At 40.9% G+C, this 24,364-nt stretch overlaps 1 protein-coding gene across 4 annotated transcripts in view; it reads left to right on the top strand.

Moving 5' to 3' along the window:
- The window catches only part of nbeab (neurobeachin b), a 236,822-nt gene that overhangs the window by 116,522 nt on the left and 95,936 nt on the right, over positions 1 to 24,364 (top strand). For all 4 annotated transcript variants that reach the window (XM_033631025.2, XM_033631024.2, XM_033631023.2 and 1 more), the window contains exons 30-36: positions 4,029 to 4,189; positions 6,026 to 6,149; positions 7,871 to 7,998; positions 12,081 to 12,142; positions 16,141 to 16,205; positions 18,136 to 18,244; positions 20,775 to 20,941. In XM_033631025.2, coding sequence (XP_033486916.1) covers positions 4,029 to 4,189; positions 6,026 to 6,149; positions 7,871 to 7,998; positions 12,081 to 12,142; positions 16,141 to 16,205; positions 18,136 to 18,244; positions 20,775 to 20,941 — 816 coding nt within the window. The remainder of the gene's footprint in view (positions 1 to 4,028; positions 4,190 to 6,025; positions 6,150 to 7,870; positions 7,999 to 12,080; positions 12,143 to 16,140; positions 16,206 to 18,135; positions 18,245 to 20,774; positions 20,942 to 24,364) is intronic.

Below are 24,364 nucleotides of genomic sequence, written 5' to 3'. Positions count from 1 at the left end.
TGCCAGACATGGACAGGCCTTTCATTTGTCTGTCAGGGTGACAATAGATTGGGAGTGACAACATCAAAAAGAAAAAAGGAGGAAAAAATGGCTTAAAGTGGAGTGCACAGGGGCAGTCGTTGCAGAGGCCACTCTACTGGAGTAGAGGAGATTCAAATTACTCAACGTCCAGATTCCTTAAGACCCAATGGGAATACAGTAGAGAAATACTTCACTAATCTTTAACTTCCTCCCCTCTTCTTCCCCAAAAGTCTTCAAATAAGCTCTATGGGATATTGTTTGTTCTTACAGATTTGTTTTTTCCCAAGATGTAGAGCAATGATAACTGGTTTTAAATGAATTTGAGTATGGACTATAAGCACATTTCCTCTATCTGTCCCTGTATTCCTAAATAAAGCACTATTAGATTAGATTCCATCTGTTGGATTTATAAAGGAAACATTTCTTTGGTTATACTTTACACTGCAGCCATCTCCCACAGCTGCAGACCTCATTAATATTAATTCTAAGATTAATCCTTGCTTTATTCCGTGCAACTCAATTAAGACAATTCTATTAATAAAATATGCGGTAGATAATCTATACATGATTCATGAGTACTCGGCTAATGAATTATTCATTGAAAGAGGTTCATGTTTTATCTACATCCTGTAGATCTAATGTAGCGTCCCAGCTATGCCAATGAACAGACAGGCTTCTGCTGGAAGACGCAAGCAAGGGATACATACGGAAAGCAAGATTAAATTCATAGCAAGTTCCGACAGTCAAAACACGCTAGTGATGTTCTCATATCTGTCAATGAGATTTCACAGAGGGGAGCAGTACAGAGATCTACTAAATAAATGATACTCGTCACCAGTGTTCTTCAGAGCACAGCTGTATCTCTGGAGATAATAATTTCAGATAGCTTTCAAGCTTTTCTCTGACTTTTTTGACTGACTGAGTAGATTTTGATCTGCCAAAATTCAAAAATGTTATTATGCCACTAGTTTTTGTGTCAGCGAGGCAACAGTGTGTCACTGAATGTGTTCACAGAGAAACTACAGAGCTATTTCATCTGTTACATTAAACATTTGATAATTTTGAGAAATTGGTTGCACAGTAGAAGTACAAGCCATGCTAGGTTTGTTTCTGATGGAGTCCAGCATGTTTTACTTCATCTGTGAGATGGACTGTGGATATATAATTGCAACATAAAACAGTAAAAGTCTGTGTTGTTTTTGTTGAGGGGGGATTTCTGGGGATTTGCTTCAGATGACAGCAGGCTTAGCTCGTGACAGAGCAGAGGCCTGGCCTGTGTCACCCAGAGTAACTGCCGGAGATTGGACGAGACATTATCTGGCACCCTCACAAACCCAAAGGCCAACTGCAGACCCGATAAGGACAAGCTTTCCTTCTCCTTCCTGTCAGGGAGCTCTTCAGGGGCCAAGTTCACTGCATCATCTTTAATCCCTGGCCAGTCAGATTGCATGCGAATAGAGGTCTGGTGGGTTAGTGGTATGGCTGTGCTTTCCTGTGCTGTTACATGAGGTCACAAGTGTAACTTTCATATCAAGCCCTGACAAGCTTTTCTTTACATGTTTTATTCATGGGGTCTTCCCCTTTCTCTGTTAGCACCATGTGATGTTTTGTACAGCAGCTTTCACAAATAAAAGGGAAGCCGCTGTTCCATCAATAAATAATTGTATTTAGTTGTTTTCCATGGTCTTAGTATCTTGGTTGGAGAAATTTCATCCTGAACTGGTTCACCCTGATCATTCTGTCTTTCTTATAGGTCAGGTAGCCTCAGATAATATACACTGTCTGCCTGATATGTTGGGCATTTGCCAGGGACTACATTAAGAGCTACAGAATGATATTAGTTGATGCTGAAATAGCATTCGAACAGTTGGAGTGGTTGTCCTTCTGGAAAGTGCTTAGCACTATAGATATTGGTGATGCTTCTATTGACATAATTACTATTACTTTACACTAACCCATCTGCAACAGTCATTACAAGTAGCAATTTATCGCCTCCTTTTATAGTAATAAGAAGTAGTAGATAGAGCCTATGTGGACTCAGTTCTGTGAATTTACCCTTGCTATTGAATCTTTGGCAGAGACCGTAAGAAAGTCTAACTTAATTAAACTTTTTTTTTTTAATTAAATATTGCATTTATCTTTATTTACAGATAACGTTTTGTTATTTTTCTAAAATATGAGAGGTTCCCTTCCAAATATTTGATCATTTATGGAAGAGTCGTCATTACCTCCTCTCAACTCTGCTGCAAAAGATGAGCTGCCAGATATTGGTGTGCCTGAGATTTTCCATCTACAGTATTTAGAAATTGAAAGACAGGCCAGTCTGAAAAGGATTGTCTATAGGAATTTTAATATTTTTAAATATATAGAATCAGACCTAGTGAGTTTTCTGGTATGATATGGATTTTAAAAATTATTTCCAGGGTAATTATTTTTTCTTGTTCAATGCTCTTTATATCATGACTTAAATAATCAAGGCACTGTTTTCTTGTAAACGTATTTAGGAATGTTAGTATTTAGGAATGTAGGTGTGCTTGGTCACTATACTGTACGGACATTATCCAGCATACAGTGTTTATATCCAGATGTGTGTGTATGATGTGTAAGCATGTATATATGTAAATTGATATGCTTATGTAAGTTTTTATATGTGGGACAAGGTACATACATTCACATATGCATGGATTTTTTTCCCCTTCTTGTCTTAATGTGTATAATTATTCGTGGTTTATTTAGACTTTTGATCCTTGGGTGCCCTCTCTCACATCTCTAATTTCAAAGTTTCTGTTTCTTTATTTTCAAAAATAAATAAGTGATCTATCCAGGGGCATAGTAGAAAAACTTGCTGTATATAGGGCATAGGCTGCAAATATGTCTGACACTCTCCGTGTACTTTCTGTCAGAAACCAGATGCTGCTCTGTATGTCTGTACAGACCAAATGCCAAATAGAAAGGTCTTGAATCTCATGCTCAATGAGCCGTAGTTCTGTCAGTTCGAACACAGACGGTAGCTATGCAAATGCTTGTCAGTAACAACTGCCAAGTTGCTCCTGGAGAGCTTCTCATTAGGGTCGGGGATGTTTTCAGCTCCTCTGAGCAGAGCAGAGGGCAGCAGAGGGCCACCGGTGGCAAGAGCAGATGTAAGGGAAAGTGTAGTAGCTGGTCGACTGGCCTCTTGCCCTCAGCTTTCAGCCTTTTGCATACACGTGTGTATGTTTGCATTGCATGCTTTATGCTGACTGATGTAGTTACAGGTCAGGATGTTTACCTTTCTAAAAGTTCTGACCAACGTCTGGGCATGCTCATGCTGGCAGAGCCTCAGAGCAGATCATTACTTCTCTCCTTTTAATTTTTTGTTTTATTTATTTGTTTATTTGTTTTGAGAAATGAGGATTAGAAAGTCAACAGTTGAATCAAAAGTCAAGGAAATCCTGGATTTTCTTTCTAAAAAGCAGGGCTGAAAGTCAGTTTAATTATGAAAACTTTTGTCCTAAAGACAACAGTGTATAGCTGGCTAGTTTGATTTTAACCCCTGGTTCCTGGCTAGTTTTCAAACTCTCAATTATTGGCCTCAACTATAACCTGCCTGACAGACATGAAAAATTAAATCCACCCACAGATCTAGCCCAGCAGTGTTTTATATTATTATATCAAGGCCATAAGTCAGAGTATATGAATAATTCTATGAAGTTATCATGGTTTAAGTCTACAGGTATCACCTGCAGTCACTACAGCACCCTGAAGCTGTTAGGGATTTAGAGTCTTGCTCAAGGGCACTGGCAGGGAACATACTTATGAAGGACATAAACCTACAACCTCCAGTTTTTCCTCTTCACTGTGCCACTCTGCTGCCTTTTTTCAATCCATTTTGTAATTGTTGATTAATATATGGTAATTCAGTCTAAAGATGTTAACTGTTGAATTTCTATTGCTCATATTTTGGCTGTTTATAAGCATAAACGTTATATACATGTGTGAATGAAGCATATTGCGTGTGTTTCCTGTAGGAGTGTGGTGATGCCTGTGAAGAAAACCTCCCCTGGCAGCCTTGCGGTTAACACAGTGGGAAGCAGCAGCAGCAGCACCTCTGCTGGGCTGACAGCTGGCAGCACCCCTAACATCTTTGCTGCTGCCTCTGCGACCCCCAAAAGCATGATCAACACCACAGGTAGGTCATGCAAAAAGGTTACTGGAGTATAGTCTTATTTAAAATACTACATCCAGCCATAGTAATGTGGTAATTTTCTTTAAAGTAATCTGAGTAATTACTGTTCATCTGAATGACCTTTCATTCTTTGATGCCAAGAATATAAACAAAGCACTTTCCTTCTGCTAGATCATGTGATCCTTTATGCCTGTGCAGGGGCTTTTGTGTACCACTAGATGGCCCTCTTTACCTTCCCATCAGTGTCTGCAGTAGCTCTGCACTGCCAAATAAAAGCTGCTCCCCTTCAGCCACAAGGATTCTTCCTGATACGACCAAACCATACAACTCCATTTTAGTCCACCTGAATTATGTATTTAACAAATGCCTTTATAATAGTGAAAATTGTGCACATGGCTTTCCTGTGTAGCGTGTGCTCCTCTCTGATTGACGTCAAGCCCTCTCTCCCTCCCCCTGCTGTCACGAAGCTTTTCCCGAGGCTCTGCTGCATTAAGCCAGTTCCACCTCAGGGCTCCTGTAGTCTGGGCCTCTGAAAGGACCCACTTAACACCAAGAACCATTAGGAGCTCCAACACCTTTTTAATGTGCTCCATTAAAAAACAACTCTCCCTCTCCTCTCTGAGCCCCTCTGCAGGAATTTGAGAAATGTATCCAAGTCAAAGTGTGCTTTCAGCGGAAGGCACAGGCCCTCACCCAGACCCCATGATCTCACCAGACTGGTTTTAAAATCTCATATGGATGGTCATAATGATTTTATACTTGTGACTCAGGGCTCACCTTTAAATTACTGTTGTCACGATATCCCTAATTTTGGCTTTGATACCTAAAGTACATGTAATATGTAAGAATTTGTTGCGGGTTTTGTTTTGATAGGTCGGTTGATTCTTCATTTTTGCTGTCTTAGTAAGCAAAATAGTTCCATATGTTGCTGCTGGCGCCAGTTTGAGCAACCAGCTTAGGTGCACTTGGATTTAGTTAAAGATTTGGTGCATGATGTGACACCCCTACCATGTTTTCATTTGTTTGACTTGGTTGAAATTTGCGCTGACTGCTGAAATCCACTGTCAGCGGCCAGATTGCGGCTGGTTTTATAACTTCCATTTCTGTCTTCTTCTTTTTCCTATTATTTCAGTCTGTGTGCCATTACATGAATTCACGATGACAGTGAAATGTAATTTCAGTCGACATTTTTAATGTTTTTTTTTTGTTTGTTTTTTTTAAGATTTGACAACATTACTGTTATAATATTAAGAATTTTCAAAATAATGGAATATTTCATCCACAAAATGTCCATTGGTAAATCAGTAAGTCATGCCATGTGACCTTGAATTTGTGGAGCAAACTTTGTTTTTCTCGCGTGTTGATTTATTAATTGATTGGGACCCAGTTTAGCAACAGCAAAACTATATCAAAACATCTCTTTTGAAAAACTCTCACACAACTGGTGCAGTGTAAACCAAATCACATTTATCCAGTCATATGCTCAGTACTTCCTGAAGACTTCCAATTTCACTAAAAAAGTCTGACTTTGCTCATTTTAATTTTTGCTGTTGTTTAATGAGGTCCCCAATCAATCCATAAATCTATATGTTCACTGTTTTACGTGGAGGCATGCGTAAAAAAAAACAAAGGTAATACAGCATGATATATTGATTTACAAATGATTATTCTGCAGGTGAAGTATTCCTTCAAAATTAATTTCACTTTAAATGTGTTTTGTTGCATAAATAGTAATCCTCACCTCTCTGTAAAATTATTTAAGATTAGTAAAGACATACATATTTATAATCATACTTGCATTACGCTAATGTCGCATGCTTCTGGTGGTCTTCTCTGCAGGAGCAACTGATGCAGCCCCCTCTACCTCATCTTCCTCCAGTTTTGTCAACGGAGCCACCAGTAAGAATCTGCCGGCCGTGCAGACAGTCGCCCCCATGCCTGAAGACACAGAAGAAAACATTAGGTACAACAGAGCCCCTCTCTTTTCAACCATGCTCTTATTTCCCTGTGGTAGTAAACTCACTTTATTCAAATTGTTTGACTGATGTATAAAATCCACTCATACACAGAGGTGTGTGAAGCTTTTCTTGCAAATGCATTTTTTTCCTCCAAAATTTTCTTTCATTTTCTGTTTTTAATGTTTTGCCTGCCCTGTGAACAGATTGATTTATTTTATCTGATCTGATTTTATGTGTCTACACTTTGACCTTTAATGAGACAGTTTTCTTTGTCTCTATATAGTCAAAACAAAAGAGCACAAATAAAACTGAGGTGTTATGTTTTTTGTGGACACTACGGCAAAGTTTCGCCTCATTCTTTGCGTACACTTGTTTATTTCTGTGTGTCTGGTTTGACCTTGACTCATCTTCCTCACTTGCTCTAATAGTTTGTGACAGACGTCCTTAGTCCTGCTCTCCCACTGACTGCAGAGAGCCCAGGCCTTTCTCCAGAGTCTCTCTCTCTTTCTCTTTTCAGTTGCCATGGCAGCAGTAATCGACATCACTTAGCGTAACTGGGAAGTCAATGATAGTACTATCTCCCTGCAGAGCCTTATATTTTAGATGAGGAAAAGCACAACCAAGCTGAACTGCATGCTCCAGTCTACTGAAAATAACAAATGGATATGAGCATAATTATATATTTCATAATTCATATTTCATGATTAGTTAATGAACTGAACTGATATGTCTCACAACAACACAAAGCAAGTATTGCCTGTGGTTTAGTTTTTCATTTTTCTCTCTATTTCACTACCTTTTTGAAGTGGACCAGTGTCCACTACGCCAGGGACTGACACCTCCTGTGCTCAAACCCTTTAGCTCTCTGACAGGATTACAAGCAGCCTCCAGAGATGCAGGACAGTGTGTTAGGCAAGGACATTTATGTTAGCCACCTAGGCTCCCTTCACCCTGATTTTAATGTCATCCCTCTGCTGTGTTTTCCCAGGGTGCTGAAAGGCAGATTACACTACACACTCATACAAATCCCAACCAAACCTTTCCGCTTCCCTCTCTCTGTTTCTCTCTATCCTGCTGCTTCCTGCCCATCTTAGCTGGGAAAACAAGCCTCTACTCTCCTCATGTTGCCTCGTATCTGTGTTTGTACACATAGGAGCACAGAGATATGTTGCAGCTTGAGTCGAATCTCTGCTTGAATACAATCTGAGGTGCACTGTATGGCTGCATGACTCCAGCTCCAGTTTCTCTGAGGTGCTTAGATAATGTCAGGCAGCAGCATGTAGTGAGTGTGTAGAAGATAAGGAACTTCCCTCTGCAGTCTTGAACAACTGTGATCCCATGTGCAAGCCTGGTAACATGTCAAAACAAAGAATGCTGCAAACGACTGGTGAGAGAAAAAAAAAGTGTTAACATGGCCTTTGACAACATAAAATCTTCTGTTACTGACACCTCCTGTCATAGCAACCATAATTTTGTTGCTATCCAGCTTGGTTTGCATCCTCTGAAATGTATTATCTACCCTCTGCGCCCACCAGGACTCTGCCAGCCCACCTACACACTAACTGGTGTTAGCTGTTTACACTTGGTCGACTATGAGGCCCTCACTGCTCTTTTTGTGTTTTACCCTTGATTAAAGGACACAATGCTATCTCCCTTACATTTTTACTCAAATTCAGGTGTCTAGTTTTCTTCTGTGACTTCTATCCTGATTTGTTTTCTTTGACAGCATTACCACGAAGCTGGAGAGGGCCTTAGAGAAGGTGGCACCCCTGCTGAGAGAGATCTTTGTGGACTTTGCACCCTTCCTGTCACGCACCCTGTTGGGCAGCCATGGGCAGGAGCTGCTCATAGAAGGTACAGATGTTGTTGAGTGAGTTTCATTTCCCAAGCTGTGTGTGGAGTCCTGCCCCCACCAACCTACCTCTGCATGTACTACATTGGCTGCCTCATTGATGGATGCATACACAGTAGTAGGTGTTGACAGGAAAGTCACTGTTTTGCACACAAGCTGGGAGTCTGTCACAGTCTGATTAAATCTGCTTTCCCTTTCATTCATCTTGTGACGTCTGTGTGTTTTGTCTCCTTCATGACTCACTCCACATATTGAGGATTATTCCGAGATGTAGTATTTTTAAACATCAGTGTTTCACAATCACAACTGATGTCATGTTGAAATGATTGTTGAAATTAGTGTTGGCTCTTGCCTCATGCCAGTGATATTTTTAGTATCTCCGGGTCACCCAGCAGCATGGTGGATTTTTGACTTTTTGAATTTTTTTTATTTCAGAATTAATTTAGGCCAAGTAATTTGCCATTGATGGAAAATCTGAAAGCTTTAGCTGTATTTATATTGGAAATTGAAGTGACATTGGAATCCAGCTTATTTTCTGCACAGTTCAATCCAAATCCACATACCTTGGGGGTAAATTGAAGCATAGATGCTTACAGAGCCCTTTTTAAATTTTCAGTAATGAGATAATGCAGTAATGGTTTGTTGATGTTAAAGTGATATAGCACTGCAAGTAAAACCTGGACTCATATATGTTCTAGCACAGGCGTTGTACTCTCTGTCACAGTAAAATGGCCTCCAGGTTTAATGTCTATACCATAAAGACTCACAATTTTGCTTTAAACTGTGTTACAGTCACATTGCATACATTTAAAGTGCAGGTCTCACTTGCTTGGTTGTGCACAATGTTTGCAGAAGTGTGTGATCCTTCTGCCGCACTCCACTCTAGGCTCTAGTCTTATTTCCTGGTGGTTGTGTGAAGGCTCCCAGTGCTTTCCTCAGGCCCCAGGTTGGCAGTCTCTCACAGTGCTACTTGCGCCTAACCTCAGGGACTGTCTGCCTGCATGTGTGTGCTCTGCCACTCTGCTCTCAAAGCTTGTTTTGGCTTGCATTTACAAGAACACTGCCACCACACACGCGTGCATGAGTTTGCTTCTGCAGATATTTGTCTGTGCGTGCACAGTGAATTATATATATGCGTGTCCCCTTCAGTCTCTTGACTTGCAGTTTGCACAAAGTGAAATGATATCTCTGCGATTTCTCACTGCCAAAGTCTTTTCTTTTAAGTGTAAGCTAAACCGATATTAGTTTCAGAAGTCTATGCAGAGAATGACAGCAGGCTGAAAGAATGCAATCCAGTGACTTTATTAAAGCCGGATCGAGAAAGAAGGCTGACACGTGTCTACTTTCTTGAGTATAACTTATGTGTATACTATTTACACTGCCGGCTACCTTTTAATTACTCAGTTATTTAATTGCTACCAATATCAAAGCATTTTAACAGTAAGATAGTATCACATATTATATTTAGTTTGCCTAGCTTTTTTTTATTACTTAATAATGACATCTGAACTTTCAAGAGCATTTTATTTCTAAAATTTTAGGATTTATTACTAGTATTTGATTTAAGCTTTGCAAATAATTAACTCCGGCACGCTTACTCAGTAGCAGAGTCTTATTTCTTTGATGCTGTATAAACCGATCCTGGCAGAATTATTGTCGAAATTATTTATTAAGTTGTCTTCTACAGACATTAAAAACACATTTAAAGTACTACTTTATTTATATTTCCATTCCAGCCAGTAGACAAGCAGTTTTTCCTCCATACATCATGCATATACCATACATATATACGTATGTAAATAGCCATGCTGGTATGCCATGCACAGGTGGAAGGCTGCTCTCTCCAACTCTGGGCAAAGGAATGAAAAAATCAGGTAACATAGCCTTGACAAGTGTGAATATGTCTGTTACCCTTTCACTCAAAGTCTGTCAGCAGACTGACCAAGCTGACAAACCAGAGCTGAGCTGAGAGTGTAACCCCACAAACAAGGTCGTAGATAGACAGCTCGGGCCTCAGTGCTCTCCACCAGACGTGTTTAACCCTGTCTGGGTCTCTAAAAAGTGCAGCCTTTTCCTGACATGAACGAGAGCAGGTTTATTGGACAAAACAAACACACGTTTTTATTTTAAATCTTTAACTTTATCGAGCCTCTCAGGTCTTTCCCAGTTGCAGTGTGTTTGTCCAGATGGTTGAGCTGTTCCTCCCTCTCTTTCTCCTTTTTTTCCTGGCCCTTCCCAGACTCACAGTTGAAATACTGTGCTGTAGTGCAAAGGCGCTCCATTTACCAGTAATTACCAGTCATCCATCACTCCTTAGATTGCCCGGGGTCACGCCCCCCTTTGCCCCGTGTGCCCCTTTGCCTCACCCTATTCCTTCAACCCCCCTGCAGACATTTGGTCACTGCGGCAATTATGTTGAGTGCACCCTGAGCTTTACACTTGGAGTTGGTGGGTAAGTCCTGTGTGTGAACACTGCTGCTGTTGTGATGCCTGCCGCCTGCTTCTCGCTGTCCCCTGAGTGGCCCAGCCTGCCGGCACATTGCCCCACAATGCCACATTCACCCGTGCCTTAACCCTGCCCTGTTTACAGGAAAGGACTGGCAGGCCGTGTTTAAATAGAATGCATTTAGTTTGTCTACCAGCACAAGGCCAGGGTCAGTTGGCCACCTGACTCCTGTGTCAGACTGGACTGACTTATGGCTCAGCATGTCACTGCTATAACAAGAGGTCAGCAGTGGCACTCTGTGTACAAGAGAAGGGTCACATCCTCTCAGAGTATTTACAATACACTCCCTTGGACACCACACGCATGAATAGAGACGGATGTAGAATCAAAAGGTCCATCCATCCAGTCTTCTGAATAGTTTGCATCTTATGTTACATTGTACAGCATTTACACAAGCAAAACTACGGCCATTGAATGTTGGTACCAAGTCGTGATATTAGCTCATACATTTTGTTGTTGTCCAGTATAGTAGTCCAGGATCTGTAGTGAAAGACCTGTAAACCAATTTAATAGTCATTGCAGGGTCTGGTCTTGTGTTTTGAAATTTGGTGGCGGGGCTACAGTTTTGTTTGGAGAAAACTGAACTGAATGGAGACATTTTAGATTTATAGTTTATTTAAACATTTTATTCGTAGTGGAGTTAAAGTTGGGTTCAAATGCTGTTGCATATGTCATTAAGTTATACAGTGTATCTGTTTGCCTCTCTGAAAGATATTCATATGTCTTCTGCATACTGTCATGACACTCCCCGAAAATATAGTCATCGTGATATCAACCAATAATGCATACATCATTTCTTGTTGTAGCTGTTGTACTGTACATTGCACAACTTGTGCAGTGTTAACTGAAATCTTAGATTAAGGATATTTTGTTCTCTCCACTGATTGACAACCTGTCAACCATCAAACAATGGCAGCTGTGTGGCACTACTCCTGCCAGCCTATAATGAGTCCTAGAGAGCTGCATTCTTTCCTTTACTAATGACTGCACTGTTAATGGTTCTTGCCGAGCGCAACAGAAGAAGCTGGAGGTGCGGAATACGAGACCAGTTGCAGCCATTGTTTCTGCAAATGAGCTTTTCACACCTACCCTTGTTTCATTAGAGAGTTGTCTGCTTCTGCCGCTCACCGTCTACAGAATGAAGATGAGGGAAGAAGCTGTGAATGTCTTTGTTCACCTCTGCGAGCGTGTGTGCATGTGTGATGTGTGTGTTTGTGTGTGTGTGTGTGTGGAGGGGGTGCTTGCATGTACATGTGTGCATCTGTTCTGTACACATGCTTTTTTTTTTTTGTTTTTACAGTTTTATGCTGGGCAAATTGGAAGCACATTTTGAGGGGCTTACAAATTGCTTGTCACTGCCTGAAATTTACCTTATGCTAAAAACTATATAGCTCGGGCCTAGTTCTGTATTGTCAGAAATTTAAATCAGAATATTTATTTTTTACATTGTTATCTCTAACTGCCACGTAATTGATGAAATAACCACTGATTATACAAACAGATACTCTATGTTGAATACCTATGTAATAACCTTCATGGTTAATATCTTAATTCTGTTCATCTGTTTTGTCTCTACAGGTCTAGTTTGTATGAAGTCAAGCACCTCAGTTGTGGAGCTCGTCATGCTGCTTTGTTCTCAGGTGAGCTTTTTTCTTTCTCCCCCTCATCTTAATCTTCCCCAGCCTCTCTTTGTTTTTCTCTCCAGGTCCCATCCTCTCTTGTTTTCCTTGTGTAATATGCCTTATGCCTGTCTTGATAACATATTTTTTTGTCAACAGTATGCGGCTATCTGCTGGTTTCAGATTGGACATAGTCAGTGCAAAAATGAATTTCACTCAGCTCTACAACTCATTAAAACATTTATTAACACACAAAAATAGGTTTAGTTTATATCCTGTTAAACCTGCAGATATTTTGTACATTTAAAAATGTATGGCTGATGCTGGGTTAAATGCTAAGGGCACTGTCTTTTGTCAGATAGAGTTATTTAATCTCTGCTGAAGCTTTGCTTATCAGTATTTTTTTTTTTTTCTGGTAAAATGTTCCATAAGCAGATTGTCCAAACCGATGATGACATACAGACACAAACAGCTCTCTGAGAGTCCAGTGACTTTCTCACTACACCCCAGAGCTTTAATCCAGAGCCCTCCTTTACAGAATGAGCCCCACCTCATGCAACGCTGCTAGTGACTGATCACCTCCAAGCTGACCCTCTGAATCTCTTGTTAAGCCCTTGTTTTAGAGAAGGTCAGAGCCCCGATGTAGCAGTTAGAACAGGAGATATTTAACATACCTTCTGTCAGCCCATCAGTCTTGCGTCGGGAGCCCATAAGGAAGCCATTACTTGGTGCCTCTTTGTGGATACAGACTGCAGGGCCAGAGCCTTGAGGAGGTGGATATCCACTATGTGTGCTCCGTGGTATCCGCAGTCCAAAGCCCTCTTCAGCAGGGAGCTCAGCCTCTGTTATATGGAGGCCATTATTCAGGGGCTTTCCTCCAAAAAACGGACGTAAATGGGGCAGCCAGCATTGAGTTATTGTTGCTCTTTTGATGGTTTTTGACGGGCTCCTTTTTGCGCTGCTTTTCTGTCTGTAGAGTATCTGTGGGAAGTTGCTTTTTCCAGCTCTTGGATTTATTGCAGATGAGAGCGTCAGCATGCTGTTAAGAGTCTGAGTCCACCCCCCCCTTTATACAGATAGCATTACTGCGGCTCCAGAGGTTCCTGCCATTAGAGGCTCTGGGGATGAAACTCAGGCTGAGATATCGATCAGACAGTGAGGCCTTGAGACTGGTCCATAGAGTTTGGTGTCCTTCTACAACCTTTCAAAAAGAGATGAGCCATTGCTTTGTATCCTAATGCATTACAATCAGTAATGAATCCAGTTATGTAGCTGATCATTACATTGCAATATACTCCTAATTAATGTCTATGGTATTACATCTTATCTCAAGTGCTTTCAAAGAACACAGCAAGTCTTCTCAGATGCAGGATGAGGTTTGGCTGACATCACTATGAAATGCCAATTCAACGCATCCCTCACATATTTCAACATTAATGTTTTAAGACAGGAAGGAGGGCACTTAGCTGACCTTTAGTCCCTCTCTGTTTTGTGACCTGTCAGTTTTATGAATGAATTAGTGCTAATGATCTGCCTTTTCTTATTTATGCATACTAATCACAGCAATCATCGTGTGGCTGGCCACGGCTGCAGACACTGTGTGTCTCTCCTCAGCCTGGGCAGCTGAATGAAAAGGTCAAGCAGCTCTGGTTCTTGTAACAGCTTAAACATACAGGGGAGGGGATCTAGAGTGGAGCCACAGAGATTTAGTGATGGAAGGCCTCCAGATGTGGAGAGTATAACAGAGCAAAGCAGAGCAGATAAAAGCAAAAGCTTGTCCGCACACTGACAGGTCGGATTGAAACACCACAAATACTTAGTGCCCTGCTGAATTTCAGGAAGATGAAAGTGGGAGGAGAGAAGATCTTCTCAAGGGCAGAAGACTGTTCTGTGGGAGTTGTGGGATTTCAGGTCCACCAAAAGGTGGTGGGCTTTTTAAAGATAGGTGGAAGAATGGTGCTATTGATCCAAGTGAACCCACAGCATCATTGCTGACTGTGCAATATTTGTTGCATATTGTGCCAAAGAATTCGCAAGCTCTTCAGCATTAAAGAGCTTCCTAGCAGCTCATTAAAATTGTTTGGTTTTACACATAGACGGTAAAAATAATGGGAAGTCCATGACTGTTGGAGTTTCATTTTTAGGTCACCTGAAACATGGCTAAGAGAATACAAATGTTGATCATGCCTGCTGGATGTGTAAGAAGGCAACTGTTAGCTTCCAAGTTAGCCGTAACAAAAATATGTCATGACAATATGTCAGTTTTTCAGTGTATTGTGGAGCTCTTCTGCTCCCCGAATGCCAAAAACTGCATGCAGTTTTAAATCCCAGCTTTTCAAGCTACTAAACACACTTCCAATGACCAGAGGTGCTGCACTCTGGTCATGGTCTGCATTTATATCAAGGATCACATCTCTTTTTTAAGGAGGTGCACGTCGTGCCTAATTCCCTTCAAATGGGCAGCAGAGGAATCTCTGCAATCAAAGGCAGCCTCCTCTGGGAGCTCTGTTCTCCAGTAAAAAAAAAGAGAAAAGAAAAAAGAGAGAGCATCTGAAGTGCTATCTCAGCTGTCAACAAGCATAACTCAGACAAGATACCAAATTTGACTAGTTCACGCTATACCTCCACTGACCTGCTGCCATTTCCCTGGCAACGCCCAAGTGTCACATCTGCCTTGATTTCTGTATTTATTTTTGTCACGTGAGCATGGTGCAAGTGGAACCTCAGAAGGCTGGCTGCACATGATCCCTGTCCAAATCAAGAACAGCTTATTCCAGGCAGATACTGTAGCAGAGGAAGGGGGTCACAGGGAACATTTGGAGACCAGATGCTCAGCAGTTTGTCAGCACCATCTCCCTGACTTAACGCATTGTAGGGTCAGACTGTGTACTCTTGTGTGAACCGGTATGTGTCAGGCAAGACAACTGTGTACAAAAACACTTGCCCATACATAATAATGTCAATGTCAGTTACTCTGGTACTGTACACAACAAATGCTGCTTACTTTGTCCAGACATTGACATAGAGCAAGCAGTGAATATCACTGTTTTGCATCTACAACTGCAGAGGATATATCCCCATATATTTTTTCTGTGGGTAATGACAGTAATTTTAATATTTGCATATTTTAAATGGGTAGTCATGTTCAAAGACTCCTTTTATATGTGGATAGCTATTAGTTGCCTATACATTAGTAACCCTCAGGCATGAAAACCTTTTTTCTGCATTTTCCTCTGTTTCCCTCCTCTTTTGAACTGTGGCCTTCTCTGTTTTCTCTTCCATTTGCACCTCAGTGAGGGCACAGGAGAGCTGAATTTCCCACAGCAAAAGGCGCGCTCTCAAACTGCTTTTTAATCATTTCCAGAGCATGTTGTGAGACAGCAAATGCTGGCACTGTGGCCCAGGGCTCGGATCCCTTCCAGGCGCACACTGCAGGGCTCGGTGAGCCTGCTCGGTAATCTGTCACTGTAAGGGACAGAGGAAATGGCTGTATTTAAGTGAGAGGATACAGTTTCATCCCACAATTACATCTCTCCTGTGTTTACAGATCTTTTCACAGAGGAAGAAAGGATGGTCACACTGGCTGTGCAGGGTTTCAGCTTTTTATAGCGTTTTTTTCTCAAAGGATGTATGAACTAAGTGTTTTCTTTACCCACTTAAGCTATGAAATGTAATCTAGATTACAGTTGAAGTATGCAGTTTAGATGATGAAATGTGATTCTTGTTATGCATTTCTGAAAGATTTCGTTGCATGCTGGACACAGGGTATTTTGATACTTTGATACCATTTTAAGGTGTTTGAAAAAGTGTTTTTTTTTTTTTACTATGTTAGCTTTTAGCTTTACTGCCTTTTTGGGAAAACTAACCACACTGACATTATTTTTTTTTAATATCCATCATAAGGGTGTATTTTAATGTGTGTATGTGTGTGTTCCAGAACTTTAACAAACAATTTACAGCCCAAAAACAAAAAACGCAAAGCTTCTGTAAGTTACCGATCACAGATTGTTTCTTTTCAGGAATGGCAGAACTCCATTCAGAAGAATGCTGGCCTGGCCTTTATTGAGCTAATCAACGAAGGAAGGTAATGTATACATCCACTGTAATGCATAAAAATAAATCACTCAGCCAAGCAGTCATTTTTTCATTCCTCTCATATCAGTAGGTGCTTTTTAAGCAATATTTATTTTCCCAGGCAGCTGTAAAAAAAAGTTGTTGGATTAAGTAGCAAGGTACAGATTAGCTCTAAACTTCTTTTTGGCTGTTCTGTAGGGGGTAACGTTAAATAAGTTTGTGGTGACTGGATGAAGCAACTGCGTTTCTCGTTCTGTCCCCCTCCTTCTTCTCATCTCTGGGTGTGGCCAAACTCAGGGTTTTCCGTAGAGCAGATCAGGGGCGGCTCAGCCTCCTTGCCCATCTGCTGACCCATCTGGCCTTGCCTTCTATATGCCCGGGCTCTTGCTGCAGCCCAGCCAGGCTTCTCTGAGTCCCCTGCTGGCCCTGGAACAAAGAGCTTTAGTCAGTAGGGCCACACGGCGCTGTCCAGGGTGCTGCTGACAGATACATACTTTCCCAGTGTTACTCGAGTCTCTGCACACCTGTTCTGCTTAACTAGACAGATCTAGAGGTAGCTAGTAGAGTCTGGTAAATCTGTTTGCCTTACAAGGCGTGGCTGACAAAGACACTGTTTCTGCTGCATGTGTAACAACACATACAGCAGGTAGTTCCTCTGTTTGATGATGCAGCTGCTTGAAAACACAGCTGGTATCAAAAACACTGAAAATACTCTGAAATTACTGAAAGTAAAGTGGTCACTTTGCTTTATTATTAGCACTGCCCCCCTCTAGCGTGACTGTAGTTGTAGGCCAACCTCCATGTGGGAGAACTGGCCTAGCCTTCCATGATGATACAGTTACGATAAAGACAAAATGCACTAGGCTTTGAGACATTAAAAGGTTTAAAAGACAATCTGATAATAAAAAAAGAAATGTAACCCTTCCAAAGACCAGTCTTACTGATCAGATAGATGTGATTGGAGAGGTTTTTTTTTTTTTTCATTTACAGCACGTGTACAATAACCAGACTTCAAACTTTTAAGAAGTTTTCAGCTGGGGTGGTCAATGCGTTTAGGTGACAGTCTCTGAAGAAGTACATATCAGTCACATTTAGGCCAAGTGTGAATGCTTGTATTGATTAGTGTTACCTATCTATGAAATATCAACAAAAAAGTGTGGTAGAGAGTGTCCATATTTTCATTTCCGTCTCCATATATCACTTGTCAACTTTCTTTCTCATCTATTCTTGGTTTCAAAACAAAGCTTGGCGTTATCAGCCACTGTCTTTGAACAGTGAACGTCTGTCTATTAATGAGTGTTTGTCAACAGTTAAAGAGGCAATAGCAGCTGATGAATGCAGCCTCGGGATTACTGCCTCTCCTTGGGACAGGAGGGAAATTACAATCTGTATCAAGCACTGGAGAGGAACAGGGGCTGCTTTAATTAAAACAAAGCTAGCCTAATGGTGTGTAAAATGGCATGTAATCTACACACAGTAGCCAGGGTGTTCTCAATTATTAAAGATACTGGAATTTAAATGTGAATGTGGGTGGAGACCACAGTCTCCAGAGTCAGCCATGTGAGAAGTTGTTCAAAGCCAGACTTCAGCAATACAGGCACTCAGTTGATGCTCTGGTCAGTGGGAAGGGATGCTCAGTCAATCAGGAGCATGCCAGACAGGCTTCAGTGCTCTAATGACACTCCATTCCCTCCTTAATGCTACAGAGGGATCTGTCACTGACCTGCAGCCTTGCAACATAACACAGACAAATGATGCTGTTTACTAGTCTGCTCTTTCAACAAGCAGAATGTTGCACCATCCTGACAAGCTGTATTTGCCTTAACCCTGCTCCCTCCTTAGGGGTGTCATTACAACAGATTTTAGCAAATAAAAACTGGATATGTCCTAATTTATGATAATATGTGCATGCTGCATTAACTTTCTCTCTTATATTAAAGGTTACTCTGCCACGCCATGAAGGACCACATAGTTCGAGTTGCAAACGAGGCCGAGTTCATCCTGAACAGACAGCGAGCAGAGGACGTCCACAAACACGCAGAGTTTGAGGTATAAACTGTTACATCCATTCTTGAATCTGAACTTAAAGGGGAACTACTTCCATTTTTGAAATTCATGTGTTATTCCTATGGTCTAAGACAGGCCAGAATATTAGTAAACATGAACAACTCTCTCCAAAATCCAAAAACTAGAGTGCTAAAACTCAAATCTGTGATGTCATAAGGTATAAAGTCTGGAGCTGCTCCATAGTCAATAAACTGGGAAAGATGTTATAGATGACATCTTTCCTGACTCAGAGAGAGAGAGTAGTTCATGTTCAGAAATATTGGTTGAACTTTCACAGAAATGACATTGGAATTCTTAATTTAGCTGGTGTTCTCATTGAATGGTGCACAGGGTCAAACTACTGAGAAAATGTTGCACAAAGGAGTGTGATCAAAAGTGAATAGCACTAATGCATATCATTGCTTCTCCAAATTGAAATGTTACCATCTTCTATTAAAACAGAACATTTTGTCAATCTTCCAATAGACTGCAAACAAATCCTATTAGGTTGAAAAATGTCATTGAGTTGTATATGCTCAGTAATTGTGCCCTTCTGTGTCCTCCTGAGGATTAACTCCTCACCCTTACAATTCCTATAAAAGAATGTAATTACTGGTAGCTAAGGGAAATGCAAGCAATATTAATTTAGGGATTTGATATGAGCTTTTGCCAACCAACTCAGGGGAAAACCTCCTGAGTCTGTATTTGGCCCACCCACATCAAACCAGAATTCCAGACATGAAAGGAAAAGCTAACATGATTTAAGCAAAGTCTGAATGTGAACTGTGTTGAAGTAATGAGTATTTAGCTCCAGTTGTTGTCACATGCAAAAATAAAAACATGGTCCTTGTATTATTTTTCAGTGTTAACTATAAGCAAAAAAGCACATAAAGCAAATAGATTCCACAGAGGTCAATAGAAAAATATAAAGAAATATTGCTGTTTTAAAATAGTTTGTTTGGTTATTGCAAGGAGGATGTATATATATATATATATATACATATATATGTGTGTGTGTGTGTGTGTGTGTGTGTGTGTGTTTGTTTGTACTCACACAAACCTGCACACACAGACACACACATACTTCCACCACCTCTGTTAGCAGCTTGTACATGTGAGGAGTGATGAGTTTCTTATCTGGGAAAAGCAGCCATCCTCAAACAGCTGCTTGATATACAGTTCTTGAGGATCCTTGACCTGCTAGATAAACTAGAAGAGACGGCTAGATATGCAATGTCAGTAGAAGGGGGGAAGTGTACCTGGCCCCATCCGTTCTGTCTGCCAACTCCAGACAGCCTACACTTTTCATCTAGGTCTGATGTTACTTTATTACCCACTCTCCAAGATTGAAGATTCAGGACGCAGATAAGACATTTTTACAATTAAGTTGGTGTCAGGGCGAAGCGTCATATGCTTTAAAGTGATAAATAATGTTTGATATTTGTCACAGCGTCACGTGGTAATGCGAGGTGACAAGCAGAGATTGAGTTATCCGCTGTATGAAGAATATGTTGAAGTATAATATCTGACAGAATTCAAATTTGAAGCAGGAAATTCAATTAACTTCCAGCTTCTGTTAGCAAATTAGATTTTGAATATTAGCAAGAGTTCCCCCAGGGTGGTATAGTGAGACAATCTTGTTTTAGCAGCAAAGCAAGGGTCATATGTGCTCCTCTAGATTACTTTTAGCCACCTGGAACACTTATAGAGTTGCACTGACTTCTGGAAACATATTTAAAACCAGTATGGCCATTATTCACATTGTGGCCAATTAATTCTATAGATTATTTTTTATCATTTTAACACTTAAACATCAGAAGATTAAAACAGTTCGCACACTGCAGGGCTCCAATGCTCAGTCGAATTTATTCGAATAGAAGTAACGTTTCGAGTGTAAGGCTCTTCATCAGACTTAAACATCAAACATTATTTGGATCATGGTATCACTGATACTTTTAATGTTAACTTAATTTTTGTTACAGAAGTTAGTGTGTCCTTATGGCACATTAAATATATATGCAGACCTTATACATATTTACATTTTTCACAATTCCTATACCAGAGGACAATAACACACTCTCTGATATAATGGCAGTGTAGATTTGTTACCCTTGACAGACTATATTCTTTGTGGATCTATTAGAGTATTTTTCCTTCTCCTCTAATAGCACCATCCACAGCTACCTAGCAGGGAGCCTCATCTGTCCGCAGTTAGGGAATGGACTGCCTTCATGTGCTCGCCATGATTTACTACACTCCTCCAAGGGAGCAGAAATATATCTCTCAGCTGTCCACTAATATCTTTATGCACTCAAGTGTGTTGAATGAAGCCATAACATTCTTCAGTGTGACAAATGCTCCATTAGAGGGTATATATTATTCTGGCTTTATTCAAGTAAAACATTCTCAAATGCTATTAGCACAATGTCAGGCATCACTTTTGGGAGTGGATACTGTACTGAAAGCCATAAATATACAATGAGGTTCACACTATGGTTTTATATTTTTTTTCTTCTTCTTAATCTCAAATTAGTCCAACTGTGCCCAGTATGCCGCTGACAGAAAGGAAGAAGAAAAGATGTGTGACCACCTGATCAGTGCTGCTAAACACAGGGACCATGTGACAGCCAACCAGTTAAAGCAGAAAATCGTCAACATCCTCACCAACAAACATGGTGCCTGGGGGACACTGGCCCAGAGGTAAGCCCTCACACTTGTTCACCTTCAGACCAGCGTGGGCAGCGTTAGGTCTTTAACATGAGCCATGGCTGCTCAATGTTAGGTCCAACCCAGAGGACAAAAGTTACCTGTTCACAGAACTCTGCAGTGATGGGATTGGACCACCAGTTAATGTCATTTTCCCAGGATCCAATAGGGTCAGCTATCGGGTCAGCAAACGCAATTACAGTGTGGAGTGGCTTAATCCCCTGGGGACAGCTGATTGGCCAGTCTTCCGACAGACTGGGATAGCAGAAAGGGAAGAAGGGGGTTGGGGTGTTTCTGCAGTGTTGTCCAGGCATTCATTGACCCTCTCAGTAACACAGACCAGCACCTGGTGGTAGTTGCAGACTTCCCCATGGGCCCTGTTAAAATAACCGCGGGCTCTCCTGCTCTGCCTCCCACCTTTCACCTGCATCCACATGGTCCCACGGATACATAGTGGAGTGGCAGGATCAAGAGCTAGTTATATTAGACAGACGGAGGTGTTGTGACATACTGTTTGTATTTTCCACTGAGCTAAGAGCTGAGGTTTCAGCCATTTATCTTTAGATGTAACAACAAACATGCAATTGTTATAAAACAGAGCAGGGAAGCTGCTTGCAAGTGAAGCTGTTTTGAGACTTATTCTGTCTGTAAGAAAATCAGCACTCCTGGATGCAGGTCAGATGTAGAGATACACAGTAAAAGAATAAAATGTTCACTCAAACATTGTTTCAAATGCTTAACTCTGCTGTGAGCTGCATTCTGCGGGACCAGGCACTTGAGAGAAAGTCGACCACTTTTACACGACCCACCACTACTCATTTGCCAAAACAAATTTTGCCTCTTTGCTCAAACAGTAGCTTTGGTTTTGTTAATAAATTTTGACAATACAATGCAGATGTTCGAGCATGTTCACTGAAATGGGTTTTGTCTCGTATTTTAAACCATATTTACCGTCCTCATGAAAAATATTCTAGCTGGTGTAATTACTTTTTACGGCTATGTTTTATGTCTTTGACTTGCAGTAAAGTTCAAAGACTTTCCTTCCAAAACAGCAGATGTCATAAGCTGCTACATTTGGTTTCTTTTTTTCATGGATTCATGAAAGATAATGCACTGTGGCTGTCATTTTCTTTTGATGTTTCCAAAAGGCCATTAATTTGTTTGGGTTCAGTTCAGAACTACTAAAGAGCAACTGAACATGTACGAAAACTGTGTTTAGTATTATAGATATTGCAAAAAGCGAATATATTTTGACCATGACTGAGAAGGCTACAGTATTCAAGTACAGATTTTCATAAAACTGATTGAACCTTAGCAGAAGTACCCGTGAAAAAATCTATTGGATTGAATTCTGGGCTCTTGTTCAAATATTTATGGAGCCCCTCTCAGAGGCATAGCATTTGCATTGAAACAAAAGGTTATTGAGCGTGGGTGCATTGTAAATGATACCGCAAAACTTCCAACAAATTCAAATTTAATGGTAACCTGCTGGTGAAGAAAAATGATGCAATATGCTCACAAGCTCAAGGCAGTGTTGCAGTTCAGCAGCTTAGTCTTATTCAATGCTACATTAACTTTCCCATTTATGCTGCTCTTGTAAGATATAAAGCCCTCAAGCATTTTGAGGTGGCTGTCTGTTATGTCTGAGGAAGAGAGAGAGAGGGAGGGAGAGAGACTTTAGTTGTTAATGTTTGTTTTCGCCCTCATGCACAGAAATTTCTTTGCCTTTCACTCCTAAGTTCTGCCTGGAGATATGCCAGAGGATATTTATTATTTGTCTAGAATATATTATAAACATTTTTTTTTTCTGAGGCAGGCAGGGGGCAGAAACTAGTACATATACTGTGTGCTTTTCTTTTACCAATCTGTTTTTAGTGGTGCCAATTAGATTAATATAACCGTGTGGCCTCCCAATAGATGCATCTGTTTTTGTTTGAATTACAGATATCTGTATCAAATATCTGCATCACTGAAGGCCACACCATTTTGAGCTGCTCTCTTTGTGACAAAGAACGTAAGAAAATATGTAGCAGCACATACAACAACAGCCCATGACAAGGAAATATCGTGTGCAAGGCTTGAAAACAGCTGCTCTGCAGTCATGTGATCTGAGTGAAGAATAAACAGATCAGGCCCTATGGTGCCCTGTTAGATCATACTGTATGCTTGCTTGATGATGAATGTCCCCCTGTATAGAGTCGGCATAGGAAAATCAATACTCCTCAAATTGAAACAGTATAGGGTTGTATTGATCCGCCGTGCTAAATCAAAATGAGGAGGCTTTGATACATCTCTCCAAGACAGCTCCCTGCCCAGTAATGACACACTATCAATTTTAGCTTTACACTGATAAATCAAGTTGAAAATTGGATGTCAGAGTTTTTTCCAGGGAGGGAGTGATTTTTCCTGCCCTCTGGTCCCCTCTGCTGTTGACCTCTGAACCCTGCCAGTGGATTATAAAGTTCAGGCTCGTCTAAAGTGAAAGTAGATGTCAAGGCGAGGCTGATGAATTCATTGAAGAATAACGTCCACCCCTTTTGCAGCATAGGACTATCTTACTGTGACGACACTATAAAGTCCCTCTCATTCTGCAGCTCTCTCACACTACTGAGGAGTAAACGGAGCAGTTTGTTTCACACACAAGTACATTGTTATTGTAATATACAAATTTATAAGCATCCTTTAATGTTTCTGTATCACAGAAGCCTTTTTAAACACTGTATACAATGTATTTCTATTAATGCTCACACCATTTACATCTTGTGCACGTGATGTAGCCTTACACAGACACCCAGGCACACCTACATACTACTGACACCTAAATAGTCACAACCTCTTATGTCATTCTCTACCATTCATTCGGCAGCACTCCCCAGGTACTAATTGTCTGGATACAACCATTGTAACAGAAATGTAAAAGGGGATGAAGGAGACAAACCTCTCTTTGTTCCCATGCGGGCGTCCATGTTCACATCAGCAGCATCAGTGACAGCTGACGAAGGAGCCTCCGCTGGCCTCCACAGCAGACCTTAACCTTACCTGACTAGTCTATTGATTGTCAACATTTCTTCTGTATAATTACTTTTTTGTAGCAGAGGAGAGAAAGGAAAATGGCGGCATATATTGATCTGTGGCAAGGCAGTGAAACAGCCGTTTCCCTTGACTAACAGTGAGTTTCATCTCTCACACTTGATGAATGGTAACAATCTGCCCGTGGATAATAACTTTGTGATGGAATGAACCTTTTTACTCACGATGCGCGTGGAGTATTTGGTCTCGCCTGAAAGGGTTATCAATTCTAATAGAAGTCCAGTAGCACAAGGAGGGGGGAGCACCGTTACAGGGCCTCGCAGCCTCAGAGGGTTCGAGGTCTGATGGCCCCTCTGGGGCAGAAAAGAAAGGCCACTGTCTCTGGTT

This window comes from Epinephelus lanceolatus, chromosome 4 (assembly GCF_041903045.1).
Source record: "Epinephelus lanceolatus isolate andai-2023 chromosome 4, ASM4190304v1, whole genome shotgun sequence".
Taxonomy (NCBI): Eukaryota; Metazoa; Chordata; class Actinopteri; order Perciformes; family Serranidae; genus Epinephelus; species Epinephelus lanceolatus.
Note: the sequence above shows the minus strand (reverse complement) of the source record. Positions and strands in the feature narration are given on the sequence as shown.